The sequence below is a fragment of the Solea senegalensis genome, linkage group LG8 (assembly GCF_019176455.1).
Source record: "Solea senegalensis isolate Sse05_10M linkage group LG8, IFAPA_SoseM_1, whole genome shotgun sequence".
Lineage (NCBI taxonomy): Eukaryota > Metazoa > Chordata > Actinopteri > Pleuronectiformes > Soleidae > Solea > Solea senegalensis.
In genome coordinates this window covers 25,978,746-25,995,483 of record NC_058028.1, presented here as the reverse complement: position 1 = coordinate 25,995,483, position 16,738 = coordinate 25,978,746, and the positions used below count along the sequence as shown (strand labels likewise).

Sequence of the window (16,738 nt, the reverse complement as noted above, 5' to 3'; positions counted from 1 at the left end):
CTGTAGCATTATGCAGGCAAAGGCCAGTCATGCCTGCAGTAGTAACACACACACACACACACACACACACACACACACACACACACAAATGACCACGCTTCACCACTGCTGTCGAGTCATACTGACGATTCTGCTTGTCTCACAACATAAGGGCACTCTGAATGTCACACACAATCACTGCTGTTCCAGGGGCAACATGTAAATTAAGGAATGATGGAATCTGTCAAATCTGTGACTGTAATGTTGGAGGAAGAATGGGATTTTGTTTTTCTTTAAGACAGACAGTGAGAGACACTGAAAGAGAAACAGAAAGATGGTGTGTGTGTGTGTGAGAGAGAGAGAGACAGACAGAGAGAAAGACGGTGTCTATGTGTGTGAGAGAGAGAGAGAGGTGTGACTGTGCATGTAAACTAGGTGCTTTCAGAAACATTAGCTGCTCTATTAAAAGAGTAAATATCTGCTTCTGGTTACATGAGTAACACAGATGTGTGTGTGTGTGTGTGTGGAGTGAATAAACTTTGTGAGTACATGTGACTGACAGAGAATTCAGAGGAACTGTGTAGGCATATGTAAATGAGATTTGAAACAGTGTGCAAGTGTGTGTGTATGTACTTAAATAGCTTTTCTGTCAGAAACACCAACACCTGGTCCTAATAAGGCAAAACCTCATAAACTAGTTAAGATAGATTTGAATTGTGATTGTGTTAACGGGGGCATATTATACTCTAAGTTAAAATAGTTCCCTGGTGTCCTAATGAACATGTCAGTGACATGCTTTGGTCAAAATACCATAAGGATGAAGCATCATAGCAGTTCAATAACCCTGCTAAACCCGCCCCTTTCAGAAAGCTTGGTTTTGTGCATGGTCCCTTTATATGCAAATGAGACACAGGCAAACACACGCCCACTTCTTCAAGGGGGTTTCTGATTTGTCCTTTTTACTGCACTCGCTCAGCTCCCGTTCCCTCCGCTCCATTCCTCTCCCCCTCCCTCCACTAGTTCTCTGACAATATCAACATGGCAGCGTGTGCAGAAAACAGCGAGAGTGTCGTCACAGGAAGAGACGTCCTACATAAGGATCGAGCCGAACACTGTCCAACTGTAAATCAGTTAAAAACACTTGGGGACAGCACCACTGATCCACCGCTGTATGTGACTGTATCAGACTGAGTCTGTGCTCCGGTCATGGAGGATGTACTGAACAAATATGTTTAATTAGGACGTGTCAGAATGGTCAGTTATGACCTCTATGTGACCTTTTCTTAACAATGTGTGTGTTTGTATGTCGCTGACTAAATACGGCGACCGCTGGCCGCGGTCTGATGTGAAGTGGTGCGAACACACGAACACACGTTTGCTGACTTTATCCGGCACATTAGCTTCATATATAAAATCCTCTGTAAAACACTGTGCTCCACTGTGCAGCCACCAACAGCACACTTGTCCCTCCGCGTTGACATAATACCGCTCTTCCTCCCTCGCCTGCACTCTCGCAGGGACAAGGTGGAGCTAAGGTGGAGCTCTCCAAGTAAACTTACTGGTGGGGCGGTAACATTCGCGGTGAAATGCACATGCTGCCGTCATAAGCGCAGGGAATTCTACATAGCGTGTTTTATCGCCTATACTTACACTAAGCGGAACCACGAAAACATGACTGAGTATTGTTTTTCCACACTTTGGCGACTGGTAGGGCCTCCAGAGTCCCAAATATAAGTATTAAAATGGTTAAAAAGTTGATTTTGAATAATATGTCCCCTTTAAGGTTAGAGACAAGGCTTTGCTTAGGCTGTCCAAATGCACATAAGTCTATGTAGAGTCCTAAGAAGAATAGCTGCACAAACCTGTGTGAGTGCTGACAATAGGCCAATGAAGCTATATTGCTTGTTGTGCTGTTTCTGTGACAAGACAAATATTATAGCGTTCCATTGCTCGTCCTTACTCTACCTCCCTCTTTCCCTCTATCGCTCCCTCTTTCCTCTTGCAGTGAACCATCTTTAATTCCATCCGGTGACCAGATCATCAATGGCAACAATCCAAGACTGGGTCAGCAGGAAACATAAAAATCTACTGCCAAACACTGAACCATTACACTCACAAACCATAGAACTGTCTTGTCAGCTAATGTACAAATGACCATGGCATAAAAAGAAAGATCCTCCTCTCCAGGACGATCCCTTCTTTATTCAGGCTACACAAATACATCATAATTATTTTACCAGAAGCACAAGATAGGTCTGTGGTGTGGGGATTACTGTAAAATATAATCCTTCTGTTGCTGCTTTTTGTAAATAATTAGAAACTTTATTCGTTGATGGTGGGATATTCTGATGGTCACATGATATACGCTGATATAACACCGGCTTGTTATGTCTTCAGTTGTTTCAAACACTTGAGTTTGGCTGTTATTCAGGTTATTACTCAATTCATGGCAACGTGACTGTATGTTAGTTGCTGTTTTTTAGCTGGTAAGGTGATCTCTGCTAACATTAACATAATTAGTAGGCTATAATAGTATTGACTGCACAAAAGATTCATTCATTCATTCATTCAAATGTCACTGAATAGTCGTACAATACAAATGACATATGGCGCGTTGCCACCGGCTCGCCTCGCCTCAGCGCGGCGTGGTTAACTCAACTCAACTTTATTTATAAAGTACTTTAATTACAGCCACAGCTGGAACAAAGTGCTGTACATAAATAAGAATAGAATCTTAATTTGTATATAAAACAATATAAAAACAATAACAATGTAAAAACAATTCAACAGTCTCATGCTGGGTTGAAAACCAAGGAATAAAAGTGGGTTTTAAAACAAGTTTTAAAAATGGACAGTGAAAGAGCTTGTCTGATGTGCAACAGAAAAGGCTCTAGCCCCTCGTTGCCTCCAGGGGCAGCTGATCAGCTGACCTGAGGCACCGGGCAGGAGCGTAGGGATGGAGCAGCTCAGAGGGCGGGACGAGACCATTTACAGGTTTAAAAACAAATAAAATAATCTTAAAATGAACTCTAAAGTGCACCAGTGGAGGGAGGCCAGGATGGGAGTAATGTGCTCCAGTTAAGAGGCGAGCAGCAGCGTGTTGTACTGACTGGAGATGTGTTACTCCAAAGTAAAGTGCATTACAGAAATCTTTCTTCTGACTGTCATCAGCGTAACAGTGGAAAGAGATACCATGCAGGGGCAGCAGATACAATAAAAAAAAGCAGGGGCCCTAAATTGAACCCTGTGGAACCCCATATGACAGCAGTGCGGGACCCAGAACCACCAAGGCACACACACATGGTTCTGTCTTAAGAACAGATTGAATGATATTAACACGCGTGGGTTGTAATGATTAGACTCAATAAGGCGCGCCGCTAGAGCCTGACACGGCGCACCACCGGCGTAGGAACAGTTGGAATGTTGAAATATAATTCAACATTCAACAATTCAACATGAAATATAAATATAATATAAAAGGTTTCTGCCCAACAGCAGTCTCCAATACTTGACTGAAAGACTATACTTTTTTTTTTTTTTTTATTAAAACTGACTAAAAGCTTTTTGAATTTTTGTCGAGAACTTTGTAGAACTGGACTAAAACTATCATATATAGAAATGACTAAAATGTGACTAAAAGTAATAAGCATTTTAAATGAAAAAATATTTACATATATTATTATTTACAACAGTGCTACAACAGTATTTACAACAGTGCAGTTACACTTGCCAACTACAGGGGCACTTTTAAAAGGTTGCCCTGTGGTAAGACTATTTTTACACTTTCAAATTTCATCGAGCATATTGTATTTGGTTGTGATTCTTCAGTTCTATTCTGTGCTCATTTTAATCTAGAATAAAGAATAAACTACATTCCCAGTATTTGGTTCATTCAGAGACATTTTTGTCATTTCTGTCAAGGTTCTGATATTTGTTCATCTGGAAACTCTGCTGCTGTCACAACACAATGGAAGCGAATTAAACATCACCAGAGTTAGACTGCTTCAGGCACGGCATGGCAGACAGTGTCTTCTCCAACTTGCTGACAATGCAGTAGATATACATCAACAACAAAAAGAGTCCATCAGAGAATCTGAAAGGCTTTTCTTCAAAAAGTTTTGTTCAAAAACTACTTGAGCAACCGAATGAAAAGAAGCTTTTTGGCACAGACTTTCACCAGGTTTGCTGGACACAATTTCCTTTGAAATCAGAGTTTAGTGTGTTTTCTGGCTGACATTTGGAAAATGTACTGTACTGTGTGTGTGTGTGTTGGAAGCAGCTTGTATAACTATGTGTAAAGATATCTTATTTCATCATCATCATCATCATCATTAAGACCCCGTTCTCTGATCTCTGGTTGTCTGTATAACTGTTTCAATTACAAAAGACAGCGTCTCATTTATCTCTCATGCTTATACTCATTACAGTATCACTGCCGTCTGTGCCACACGTTGCATCGCAACAGCAATTATTTATCACTTTTGCAGGCAACGCTTACTTTGCTTATTGCTTTCACATTCCATTACTGGCCTGTCTCGCAGAGAGTTTAACACAGTTGTGAAATAGCAACATTAATGACATTGTGCAGACTACAGTGGGCTGAGCATTAATCACTCTGTGCTGTGAAACTTGTGAAACGGTGGGTCGTGAATAATGATATACTACTGCTGCTATTATTCTGGGAGCATGTCCGAGATCACTGTGAGGCCATCTGTCAAAAGCACAAAGTTTTCATTGATAGACTGAAATGTGCAATTAAATCCTCAGCCGAAGAGTAACTGAGACCAAGCATTAAATCGGCAAACAAATGTAATATGTGAAAATATCCAGGAAACGAAAGCACTAGGGATGTCCCGACTTTTTCACTTCCGATATGATACTGATATTGCAGCCTTGAGTATTGGCCGATACCGATATTGATCTGATACGACATCAGCACGAATCATACATACTTGAATTATTTTGTAGTGTGGAATGTTATTACTTATAACATTACTGTTATAACAGAGAACAATAGTCAGTAACAGTAGGTATGAGAAAAACCGACCCATTTATTATTAACCAATGTCAGTCAGTCATCATCTAACCACTTTATCCTCCACCAGAGGGTCGCGGGGGGGTGCTGTGCCAATCTCAGCTACATCGGGCGATAGGCGGGGTACACCCTGGACAGTTCGCCAGTCCATCGCAGGGCCACACACAACTAGAGACAAACAACCATTCACTCTCACACTCACTCCTATGGTCAATTTAGAGTGTCCAATTCACCTAATCCCCACATTGCATGTTTTTGGACTGTGGGAGGAAGCCGGAGAACCCGGAGAGAACCCACGCACACACGGGGAGAACATGCAAACTCCATGCAGAAAGGCCCTTGTTCCAACCGGGGCTCGAACCCGGGTCTTCTCGCTGCAAGGCAAGAGTGCTAGCCACTACACCACCGTGTGGCCCTATTAACCAATGGTTACATCAATTTTAACCTTTGTGCTGGAGCGGAATGGACCGATATGCGTTTTTTGGCTGATATCGGATCCCTAGAAAGTACCATCCAGGCCTTAAAATAATCTTCCACTTTATTAAGTCCATACTAAGCATATTGAGATTTTAATTCATATACAACAACTTCCTTACTTACTACTAATAAGCAATAATTCTGAGGTTATTGAGGGGAAACTCTTAATTAATGGTTGACTGGTTGTATAATAAGGCCATGCAGAATAAGGCATTAATAAGTACTTCATATGACTAATTAAGAGCCAATATGTTACTAATTTGCATGCTGATAAGCAACTCATTAATGGTGAACTACAGTTTTCAACAGCTACCCTGGTCCCTTTAATCTTTATGAGATCATCCCTGCACACACTTGTTTTTACTCTTCTCTCTCCTCACTTGGGTTCGTGTTGGTCTGGGTGAATAAGTGATCATGCTCTATTGTCAGGTGAATAGTGTATATTGCTTGAGTACTGTTCTGACACTGAATAAAGTTAACTTCTGTAATACAACGTCTGAACTTGTCTCCTGCATCTCATGTAAGGTCCAAGAAACAAAGACACGCCCATTATTTGGAAGACGCAAAAGGAAACTCAAGAGGAATAAAAGATGAAAAGCGAGGCGCCAAAAAATGCAAGCCCACAAGCCATCATAAATAACACATGGAGGCATCACAGAGATGCAAGAGAGAGGGGAAAATAATGAGAAAAAGCATGACGAGAAAGTGAGAGGCTGGGGCAGCATTATTTCTCTCAAACACACTACTGATGTCATTTACCCTGCATCAAGATTTCACAGCTCAGATACAAATGGAGGGAGTGAGTGGTGAGGGAAGGAGAGGACAGATGACAGAGACACTGAACTGGGGATGAGGGGGATTCACAAAAGTGGTTAAGATGGCTGAAGAGCATAAAGCAGATTAAAGTGGATCCAGAAACACAGAATAAAAGAACAGTGCGAGTGGAGTTGAAGGATGGGGGGGGGGAGGGAGGGAGGGAGGAGAGGGAGGGAGAAAGCAATAACTAGATTTCTTCTGTTCTTCTGTTGCGGGGGTGGAACTGTGAAGTCCTGGGAGGACAAAAAAGAAATTGATTGATTTGTTTGTTCGTGCACTGGCTCAGGCTCACAGAGCCTCGATGGACTCGGAGCAAAGCTGTAATCAGCATCGTTCTCTGCACTCATACACTGACCAATGTTAATAATAAATCCTGACGACGAGGAAAACATGCCCGCTGGCTTATGATCCTGCAAACGTACACACAAGAGGAGGTTTGATAATAATTAGCTTAGCGCAACAATAATGATTAACACTTAACACATCCAAAATCCACAGTACTAATAATAGACCCTATCATTTGACTCAGGACGGATCATGTGATATGGTAGTCTTAACAAATTACTGGAATTCATCAAATTACAACCATCAGTGCATTATGAGAGTCATTAGAGGCTTTAGTGCGGCCAATTATGTTGAACAATAAACCTCCTTAGCTGAAGGCGAAGATTTCTATTTAGTTAGTTATGTTTAACTAGTTACTGAGATGTTTGGCTGTTACTGAGCCAAACATTTGCTCTGTGATGTCATCATTGCAGGAGAAACATAAAGTCACCACAAAAAGTAACACTTTTTAATGGACTATTTATTATTTCCCAACTATTATATTAATTGAGAAAAAGATTTACTTAAACTAGTGGCTATTTTTTGGTTCGTGGAGAGGTCACTTTATTTTGATGAAACAACTAACGAATACATCACAACACAAATCAAAAGATGAATTAATAATAACTAGTTATTATAATAAGTAGTTTGTTCAACTCAAAATGTTGGAGGAAGCAGATTCATTTAGTTTACTAACATTTATTAACTTTAACATTTTGAGCACAAGAAAATAGCTGATTAAAGTTGCTCAAGAATTTATTGTTAAAGGAACTTGAACAGTCATTTAACCGACTTATTTTGATAGATATGTGCCGCTAGGTTTTTACAGTGCTGTATTTTTTAAAGTATATTTGCTTAAAGGGTAACTAAACCCCCTCCCCTCTTAAAGGCCCTGGTGTACTAGTATAGTATCTGACTTCACCGTGCAGGGCTTAATACCCTACACTACACCTACCAGTGGGGCGGAGATTCAGTTACCACATGCGCCGTCCGCACACACCCAACGCGCTCTTTGCGCGGTTCCGAAATCTGGGCTGCACGTTCCGCGTCATGCGCCCCAGGCATATGGCGTCTGCACGCTGTGCACGGAACTATACCAGGGTGTTAACTCTGAGAGCTGAGTGAGGGAGGGGAGGAGTGAAGGAGAGTGGGGATCAGTGAAGGAGGCGTGGCCTGGTAGTGACACCGAGTTGCTGCTCGGAAAATCCACACTCCCAATAAAGTGCTTTGTGAATCAAGCCTCACATTTCAAGCAGTGGAGAAAGAAAAGAGACAACGCAACACCTCGGGCATTTATAAAAGGGGGAGAAGGGGGAGGAATCTGTACCACTGAAGCAAGAGGGGATAAAGAAAGCAGACTAGCAAATACCTGTATGCCTGAACAAAGTAGTTTGGGGTTCAGTTACACTTTAATGCCAGGCTGATGGTCTTAATAGGCTACTAGATGTTTGGCTCACTGTACCTGGTACCAGGTACTATTTTTATTACATGCTCGGGCAAGGTTCCAAAAGCGTGCTGAGAAGGTAACTATGCAATGATTGGTCAGACTGCCGTCGCAGGAAGAGACGTCCCACACACAAATCAAGCTGAACAGCGGCGAACTGTAGATCAGTTCAAACCATCAACTATCAACAATCCTAAAAACGTGGGTTAATCCAACAACTACCACAGAAACCTCTATATTTAACAGAGGAGTCTGGTGTATTTAGGGACAGCACCGCCCATCTCGAGGGGTGTCGCAGACCGCCCATCTCGAGCGGTGTCACAGACCGCCCATCTCGAGGGGCGTCGCAGACCGCCCATCTCGAGGGGCGTCGCAGACCGCCCATCTCGAGCGGTGTCACAGATCGGCCATCTCGAGGGGCGTCACAGACCGCCCATCTCGAGCGGTGTCACAGACTGCCGATCTCGAGCGGTGTCACAGACCGCCAATCTCGAGGGGCGTCGCAGACCGCCAATCTCAAGCGGCGTCGCAGACCGCCGCCACTGTAGTCTGTGGAGTAGGAGTCTGTGCTGCGGAGACGTCTGACACACAAATTCTCCAAATACTCCAACAACTACAGGAGCCTGGTGTTAAGTCACTAGTCACTTGTGTGTGTGTGTGTGTGTGTGTGTGTCGTGTATAAAATGAAGTTGCCACAGTCTCATGCAGCCGTGCAGTGATGACTCCGCCCACGTTAAATAGGCACTTTTTTGTAGTGGAGATGCACTCTAAACCATGTCGTGTCATGCCGTTGCGTGGCAAGTAGGGCCGGTGGAAATACGCCACATGTCATCCTCAACATGATTCAAATATTAAGTGCTTTATATGTGGTTTATATGGTTAATGACTGGTGACAGGAACATAAACTTTCAAATTGTCATAAGCTAACTATGTGCTTGATCATGCAACACAGATTTGCTTGGAACCACTGTCAGTCACATTTCCAAACTAAGAGTGGTCATTACAGAAAACCTCACAGGTGGATATTAAATAAAAATAAAGATGAGAACCATGGGACACATTTGATTGAAAACAGTACATGATCTGAGAACATAATGTTGCCAGTGTTCTTTCTTATTACAAACAAAAACTATGGTGTCATTTATCAGCTCTATACCATGGGCCTTGTTCACAGGCCCTGGAGCAACAGATGAGGAATGAGGTGACAACACCCTGTACTTGTGAATGATTGAACATGTGCACAGACTTCAATAAGTTTCAATGACACATGCAACTAATGGAGCCCTTTAAGTGCCCCGAGTCTAAATCATTAATTGTGCTAATAGAGCTGCTCTGACACAGTAATGACTGAGAATCTGAGGGAAGAAGAATGTGATCATGGATTCTATTTATAGTTGTATACAAGTGAACAAACAGTTCCATTAAAGGCATAGTTCAGGACTTGTGAAGTGTGGTTATATGATCAACTGCCACATATTCAGCATTGACACGCTCTCACTGATCACGACTGTTAATGGGGACATAAGGAACAATTGATTTTAGCCATTCAATGAAAGACTCATAAAACACATGCCAACTTAAGGCTATGATATGTCAATAATACGTACACGAAGCCTTTCATGACTGAAAACTGACATTTGTTTCAAACCAGCTTTTTAGTCCATCGAGAATATCTGTGATTTTACATCATCGCACAAAAACGTTGGTCCACTGCTGCCTCCATGAATGTTTAATGTGTTGTTTTGCGATTTTGGTGAAATCTTAATGAAGGATTTATGAAAGTGAACCAGCAGCTCGTATATCCATGTGAGGTAAAAACGCTGATTTTCTGTATGGACGTCGGTGTAGAAGAGAGCAACTTACAAACATCATAATATTGATGACTTAAGCAGGCATATACTTGATATACTATGAGGTGTTGCTAAAAAAGATTTTACATTGAGTTTCTGAACTGCATTTTTTTAAGTGCGTTCAGACTGAACTCTCAACATTCTGAACACTAAAAATACACCACAAATTATAAAGGGTGATGTTACAGACACACACACACACACACACACACGCACACACACACACACACACACACACTCTGGTTTCCATAAGATTACATTGACTTACATTCATTATCTGGAGACTTTAATCTGACCTTTACTGTTATTCACTTACTGACAAGCTGTACTGCTACTTACTGCTCTTCTGTAGTGCTCTTTTTCATCTTTTTAAAAAAATAAAAAAAAATAAAAAATGATATACTGTGTATATACGTATACTGTTGCACTTAACTTTTTTTTAATTTTGTATGCTTGTTATGCACCAATGACACCAGAACAAATTCCTTGTGTGTGCAAATCATACTTGGCAATAAAGCTCTTCTGATTCTGATTCTGATTCTGATTCTGATTCTGAATCCTAACCATAACCTAACCCTAACCTCATCCTGAACACATAACACATCTTTACCTTAAAATGTAATAATTCATCTTATGGAGACTTGCTTTTTGTCCTCATAAGGAAGACAAGTCCCGTGTAATCAGATTTAAGTCCCCACAACTGAAAACACATTTGGCTTTCCTCATCTTATAAATGTTAAAAAATAAATAAATGTATTGGTGGGCAGATAAAATGAAGATTTCTGGGGACAGCATGTACACATGCATTCAAGACCAAATAAGTATAAAGTATAAAATATACTGTACAGAAATTACACTACAGCACTGTTACATCTGTTCCTCTGGGAACATCTAAACCAGGGGTGTCAAACATACGGCCCGGGGGCCAGAACCGGCCCGCCAGAGGGTCCAATCCGGCCCACAGGATGAATTTGTCAAAATTTCACGCTATGATTTCAATCTAAACGTAAGGTCAAATGCAATATTTTTCAATTCCAGATACCTGTGACTAAATGTTTATGCCTTTATAGATGATGCGTAAATAGTACATTTAGGCATGATATTGTTGAAATTGCACTTATAAATTTCATGTTTTGTAAAAATATGCCTCATTAAATGTAAAACAAAGGAGAAAAAACAAAGGAGTTCTTGTGGGTCATAGGTTATTATGCTATTATTTTACTATTTTTACTGGTCCGGCCCACTTAAGGTCAAATTGTGCTGTTTGTGGCCCCTGATCTAAACCATGCAGGGGAGTGGGTCCCCGAGGACCCGGACTGAGAAACTGTGGTCTAAGCTGCACCTGTACCTGTCACTGATTCCTGCCAGTACTGTTTGTGCATTAATGTACTCATTCTTTTTTTTCTAGTAAGTTCCAGTATAGTCTCCAGTTGGTGCAATGTTTGTTTGGACTTTACATTGACGGCAATAACACCTATGACACACCTTTAAGTCACTTAAGGATAAGACTGAATGCACAAAAACGTGTGGTGATGCGAGACAGCAGTGACTTTAACAGCATTTTAAAAGACTGGGAACGACTTCAACTTTGGAAGTGGAAGTCGATGGGTCAGTGCTTGGACCCCGGATGAAGAAAAATAAATGTGTAAAACATGCTCACCCCAAAGAAACTCTTTAAGATGGCTGGTGGCTCCTAGTGAATGAAATGACATACTTGATCAGTAGAAAACTATTTTATCGTTATTTGAAAATTTGGTGAGATTATAAATAAATCAAGCAGACGAACTTCCAACGCGTGCATGTATTTCATCTCGACGTTTGATTACGTGACGCTTCATCGTGTTTGATTTTCCAAAGTGGATGTTGTTGGATCATTTGTCATGCAACACTGGGTGATCTCGCACGGTCAAATCATTTGTCTCAGTTTAGAATCACACACTTGTTCCTCTGGTTGTCATGCACGGCTGCTGGAGCGTGTGCAGATGCTGCTTAATTGGACCAGAGGCTACTCTCATGTCTGTCATGATGTTCTGCAGCACAGTATTTCCCAGGCCTTCTCATGCATTATCACTTCATCAGAGCTATTGCTGAGACACTGTTGTTCAAATACCTGCCCGGTCCTAATGAAGACGTACGATGTTCCTGTGCTGATATGTAATGCTGCATGCACCCTCCCTCTCCCTCCCTTTGACATTAAATACAATACAATTGAATTCATTAAAAACAATGAAATCACACTCTGGGTCACTCCAGGTACAGGGCAGGGCCTGCACTGGGAGGCAGTCACTGATAGGACACCTCGGGTGACACGGTACATGATGGACAGTGAAGCATGCTTGGTTGAACAGCCTCTTCCTCTGACACCACTTGCCCCTAACTTGACCACAATTTAATAAGGCTCTATGGGGAGATCATTGGATAATGGAAATAAATAATCAACTGATCTATGAATAAATTGTTCAATAAAATATGAAAAAGGTTGAAGAGCACTAAACAATATTGTTAAAATCTAGAGGGTAGAGTAGTAACCATGTTCATCCATGTTTTGCTGGAGTTACACGTACGTGGTGAAGGCGTCATCTGAGTCTCTACTTATTGGCTTTGAATGGGGTGGCATCATGCATTGCCAAACTGCATTGTGGGTGCTTTAAGTCGCTTTAACTGTGGCACAATGGTCAGCTTTGGACGTGGCAGCTTGGAGTGCACTCTGCAATAGCAGACATTACATCACCATCAGTTTAGCAAAGTTACCCACTCTTTGCTACAAAATTGGCCCCGAGGAAAACTTCTAATTTCTAATAGACGCCTCCAGCACCAAGGCCACCCACTGTCAAAGCTTAAGTGTGAGCGGCCCTTCCTTTAACATCACACAGAGCCTCTGTAATCTGACAGCACGAGTGGACGTTACTCAGAGCTATATTATTATCACAATAAATATTGTACTGCTATATTATTGTATTAGCATATTCCAATATTTAAAAATCCCTAATAAATAGACATAATTGTCGCCAGAAAAAACCATGTCACCATAATGTCTACCTTGAACTAAGTACTGATATCTTTCCAGCAGGTTGGAGATGGTTTTTCATGGTTTAATGGCTTTGACACTGACTCATTCTTCGGTCTCCTTATCCTCCTGAACATGACACCAGTGGAAAGTGAATAAGATGAATGGATGCTACCCCTGGCAATGAAAGGTCAGTGGGCAGGTTTACAGATTTGACAAGGATGAGGATGTTCAACGCTTTTGGCTCAATGGCACAGATGAGCTCGGGCTAAGCCTGGCCATCGGCTATTTGGGATTAGCCCTAGAATGGAATGGCGGGATGATAAATCAGTTGACTGGCGGATGAATCGATTGCCTGACCGATTTCAGGCATTTGGACGGCCTTGATCAGTGGCTCTTACCACGACGGATATCCTGACTCGTTTGGACGGCTTCCTGAGCTCAGGAGACGTGGGGCACTCCACGTTGTTGTTTTTCTTCCAGATGATCAGAAACAAGCACACAATATTAACGATGGCCCTTCAGCATCAACAAACGTCACTGTGATAACCCTAACCCTAGTCCTGGCAGTTAAAAGAACAGTATTCCTACAGAACCAGCCGTTGGTGCAGGAGAGATGTTTCCTCTAAAGCTCTGCAGGATCCAAGACTGAGACAAAGTAAGAAAGCTTTTATATTCAGGCTGACTGTGTGTGTGTGTGTGTGTGTGTGTGTGTAGGAGGCGCTGTACTGTAGAGTGTGAAGGACTGTATGTGACTGTGTAGGTGTATGGAACGTGTGAATGTCAGGATGTGAGCCCTTGTCTTTGTGTGTCTGTGTTGCTGTGTGTATTTGAGGACATGGCTCTCTCACCTCCAGGCCCTCCATCTCTGGACTGGCACAGAACAGGTTCTTTAAAGCAATGCCCGAATTATCATTTGAATCTGAAAGGGAAACAGAAGGATCGTCACAACAGGTCGACGATCAGATGAGTCCATTTTCAAATCCCCAACAGTCGCAGACAAATGACAGTATTATATTATATTAGTATTATATTATTCCTTTTCCATGTTTTTATATCTACAGCACCAAAGTCCACAGGGTATACAGTGTGTGTGTACATATATATATACATATATATGTATATATATATATATATATAGATATATACATATTTATATATATATATATATATATATATATATATATGTATATACTGTATATATATAGATCAAATATGAAAATATTTGATTGCGATTAATCGCATTAATGTCATAGTTAACTCGTGATTAATCGCACTTTTTTTTATTGAGACAATATCTCTGTCACTGCATATTTTGAGTTATTCCTCTTATTGTGAGAGCTGCACAATAATAAGAACGCCAGTGTGTGAATAAAGTGCCGTTCTTCAACACAGACAGAGTCCCGCATTTAATGTGTTGTTGCCGTAACGAGCTAATCCGAGCTAAAGGAGCTAGCGGTCTTCGGTGGTCTCCTTACTATGGTTCGGGGGTCTGCCAGCTTGGTTGGTAACACTGCATACATCATGACGCAACGATAGCTACTACTCTCCGACCGGCTCGTAAGCCCAAACAAGTGTGCAGCATGCCTGTTGTTGTGTTTCTGGTCTAGCTAGATCCGGTGTGGTGTTGTAGTTTTTCTAACGTTACTAGTTGTTGGAACAGCACGTGAAAAAACGACAAAGTTTGCTCGGCCAAAAAGAACGTTAATCTCGCGATAAAAAAGATTCCCGCCATTAAAATGGCTTTGCGTTAACTGACAACACTAATATACAGTATATATGTATATATATGTATATATATGTGTGTATATATATTTACATATATAAATATATATGTATATATATGTGTGTATATATATATACATATATATGTATATATATATATATATATGTGTATATATATATATATATATATATATATATATTAGTGCTGGGCCGTTAACGGCGTTAACGTGCTGCGTTAACGCGAGACTCTTATCGCGCGATAAGAAAATTATCGCCGTTAATCTATTCTCAAAGTTGGGTCTGGGACCTGGGTCCACATAGTGAGCAAGCTATGAATTTCACTTTGATATGTTAGCGCGGATGTATACCTGGCCCAGAAGGCTCTGACCTGGCTGAGCGCGGATGTAGGTAACGTTACGTTATGTAATTTATTGTCATTTTTTGTTTTATAACGGTCTATGTAATTTACCACGGTGAAAATGGTTTCAGGTTGGATATACAACCGTCGCGCCCGACAACTGTCTGAATGAATATCCAACCTGAAACTAACTTCACGCGGTATAGCTTTAGCTAACGTTATCAACGTTTTGCTGATTAGTTGCTGATAGTTGCCTTCTACTACTAGCAATCTTACTCTGATATACTTTTTCTGTCCTACTCCTAATGTTAGGTGTGATGAAAACAGAGGAGCGCCACCTAGCAGAAGAAGAATTCAAATGAGCCATTTTAATCTAGATTAATCTAGATTAACTCCAAGATTGCAGTGAGATTAATCTAGATTAAAAAAATTAATCTATGCCCAGCTCTAATATATATACATATATATGTATATATATAAAATCACAGAGTTGTCGAGCAAACAAAGAACAATCTTCAAAAAGAGACAAAAAGCGAGAAAGAGCAGGTGATAGACATCGTGAGAGTTGCTTTAAGTGGAGTTGAGTTTAAAGAGACCATTACAGACATTGTTTCTATTAAACCTCTTTTGTCTTATTGACTGCCTCATCTGTTTAGAAACTCTGTGTCTGTCTATCTGTGTGTCTGTGTGTCTGTGTGTCTGTGTGTGTGTGTGTGTGTGTGTCTTACTTGGTGGAATCTCAGTGGGTCGCTCGACCACAGAGGATCTTTTCAGAGCGGGTTTTAGGGGTTTCTGAGGTACTGGACGAGTAGGACTGAAGGAGGATTCCTCTGTGGAGATCTGCAATGACACACAAACACACTCATATATGCACAAAGATAAGAAACGGCACCTGAAGCTCACTAACTGCAGCTCTGCTTAAGAGATGAACCTCTTTGTCTTAGTGGCAACTCATTAGACCAATGGCTCCACAGAGTGATGACATGGAGGCAAATCAAAAGGAAGAAAGAAAGGAACCACAGCTGGAGAGCCGACAGAACTGTTATGACTTTCCATGACCTAAGATTTGTGAGGTAGAATACAATAATAATATGTTTCACAATATCAAATGTGTCTGTGACATTAATTATGAATTTAATCAACTGCAATTGTTTAAAGTAGTAGTATATTCATTAATGTTTCCAATATACTGGGCTGGTATAATAGGACATCAGCGAACTGGAGTAACTAATGTTAATTAAATTCTCTGCTAATTAAATTTGAAATTATATTAGTCATTTTGAATATAAACATAAATGTTTCTCTGTTTTGAAGCTGCACAAACACTCTGCTTACTTTAATGAAGCACTTGGTTATTACGGATTTACAATAAAGTAAAATATTCTGGGAAATTGCTCTTAATTTGTGCATAAAAAGATACTTAATCTAGGCAGGCAGGTTTTACACTAGAACAATCATTTCAGTTTAAAAATATCTGTCTTAATAAAATATTTTAGCTTAGTTTTAGTGTGTGTACACCAACAGTGAATAATCTGTATCTTTATTGATTAAGAATATTGGCTTATTTCTAGTAGGGCTGTGTTTTGTTTTGCAGTGCACAAACACGTTTTGAACTTTAAACATACAAGTGGTTTAATGTCTTATTGTTTTTCTTTCTACTTCTCCCTTTAGGGGTCACCGCAGTGGGTAATTTGCCCTTCTGTTAAACCAACTGTCCTCATGT

General features: G+C 40.8%; 1 protein-coding gene across 3 annotated transcripts in view; it reads right to left on the bottom strand.

The window, feature by feature from the left end:
• Nucleotides 1-16,738, bottom strand: part of clcn2c (chloride channel 2c) — a 139,174-nt gene that overhangs the window by 14,983 nt on the left and 107,453 nt on the right. The window contains exons 18-21 of one of the 3 annotated variants that reach the window (XM_044031759.1): nt 15,744-15,855; nt 13,784-13,854; nt 13,334-13,408; nt 11,586-11,618 (exon numbers count right to left, since the gene is read on the bottom strand). In XM_044031759.1, coding sequence (XP_043887694.1) covers nt 11,586-11,618; nt 13,334-13,408; nt 13,784-13,854; nt 15,744-15,855 — 291 coding nt within the window. The remainder of the gene's footprint in view (nt 1-11,585; nt 11,619-13,333; nt 13,409-13,783; nt 13,855-15,743; nt 15,856-16,738) is intronic. The other 2 variants (XM_044031760.1, XM_044031761.1) reach the window with 2 other exon arrangements.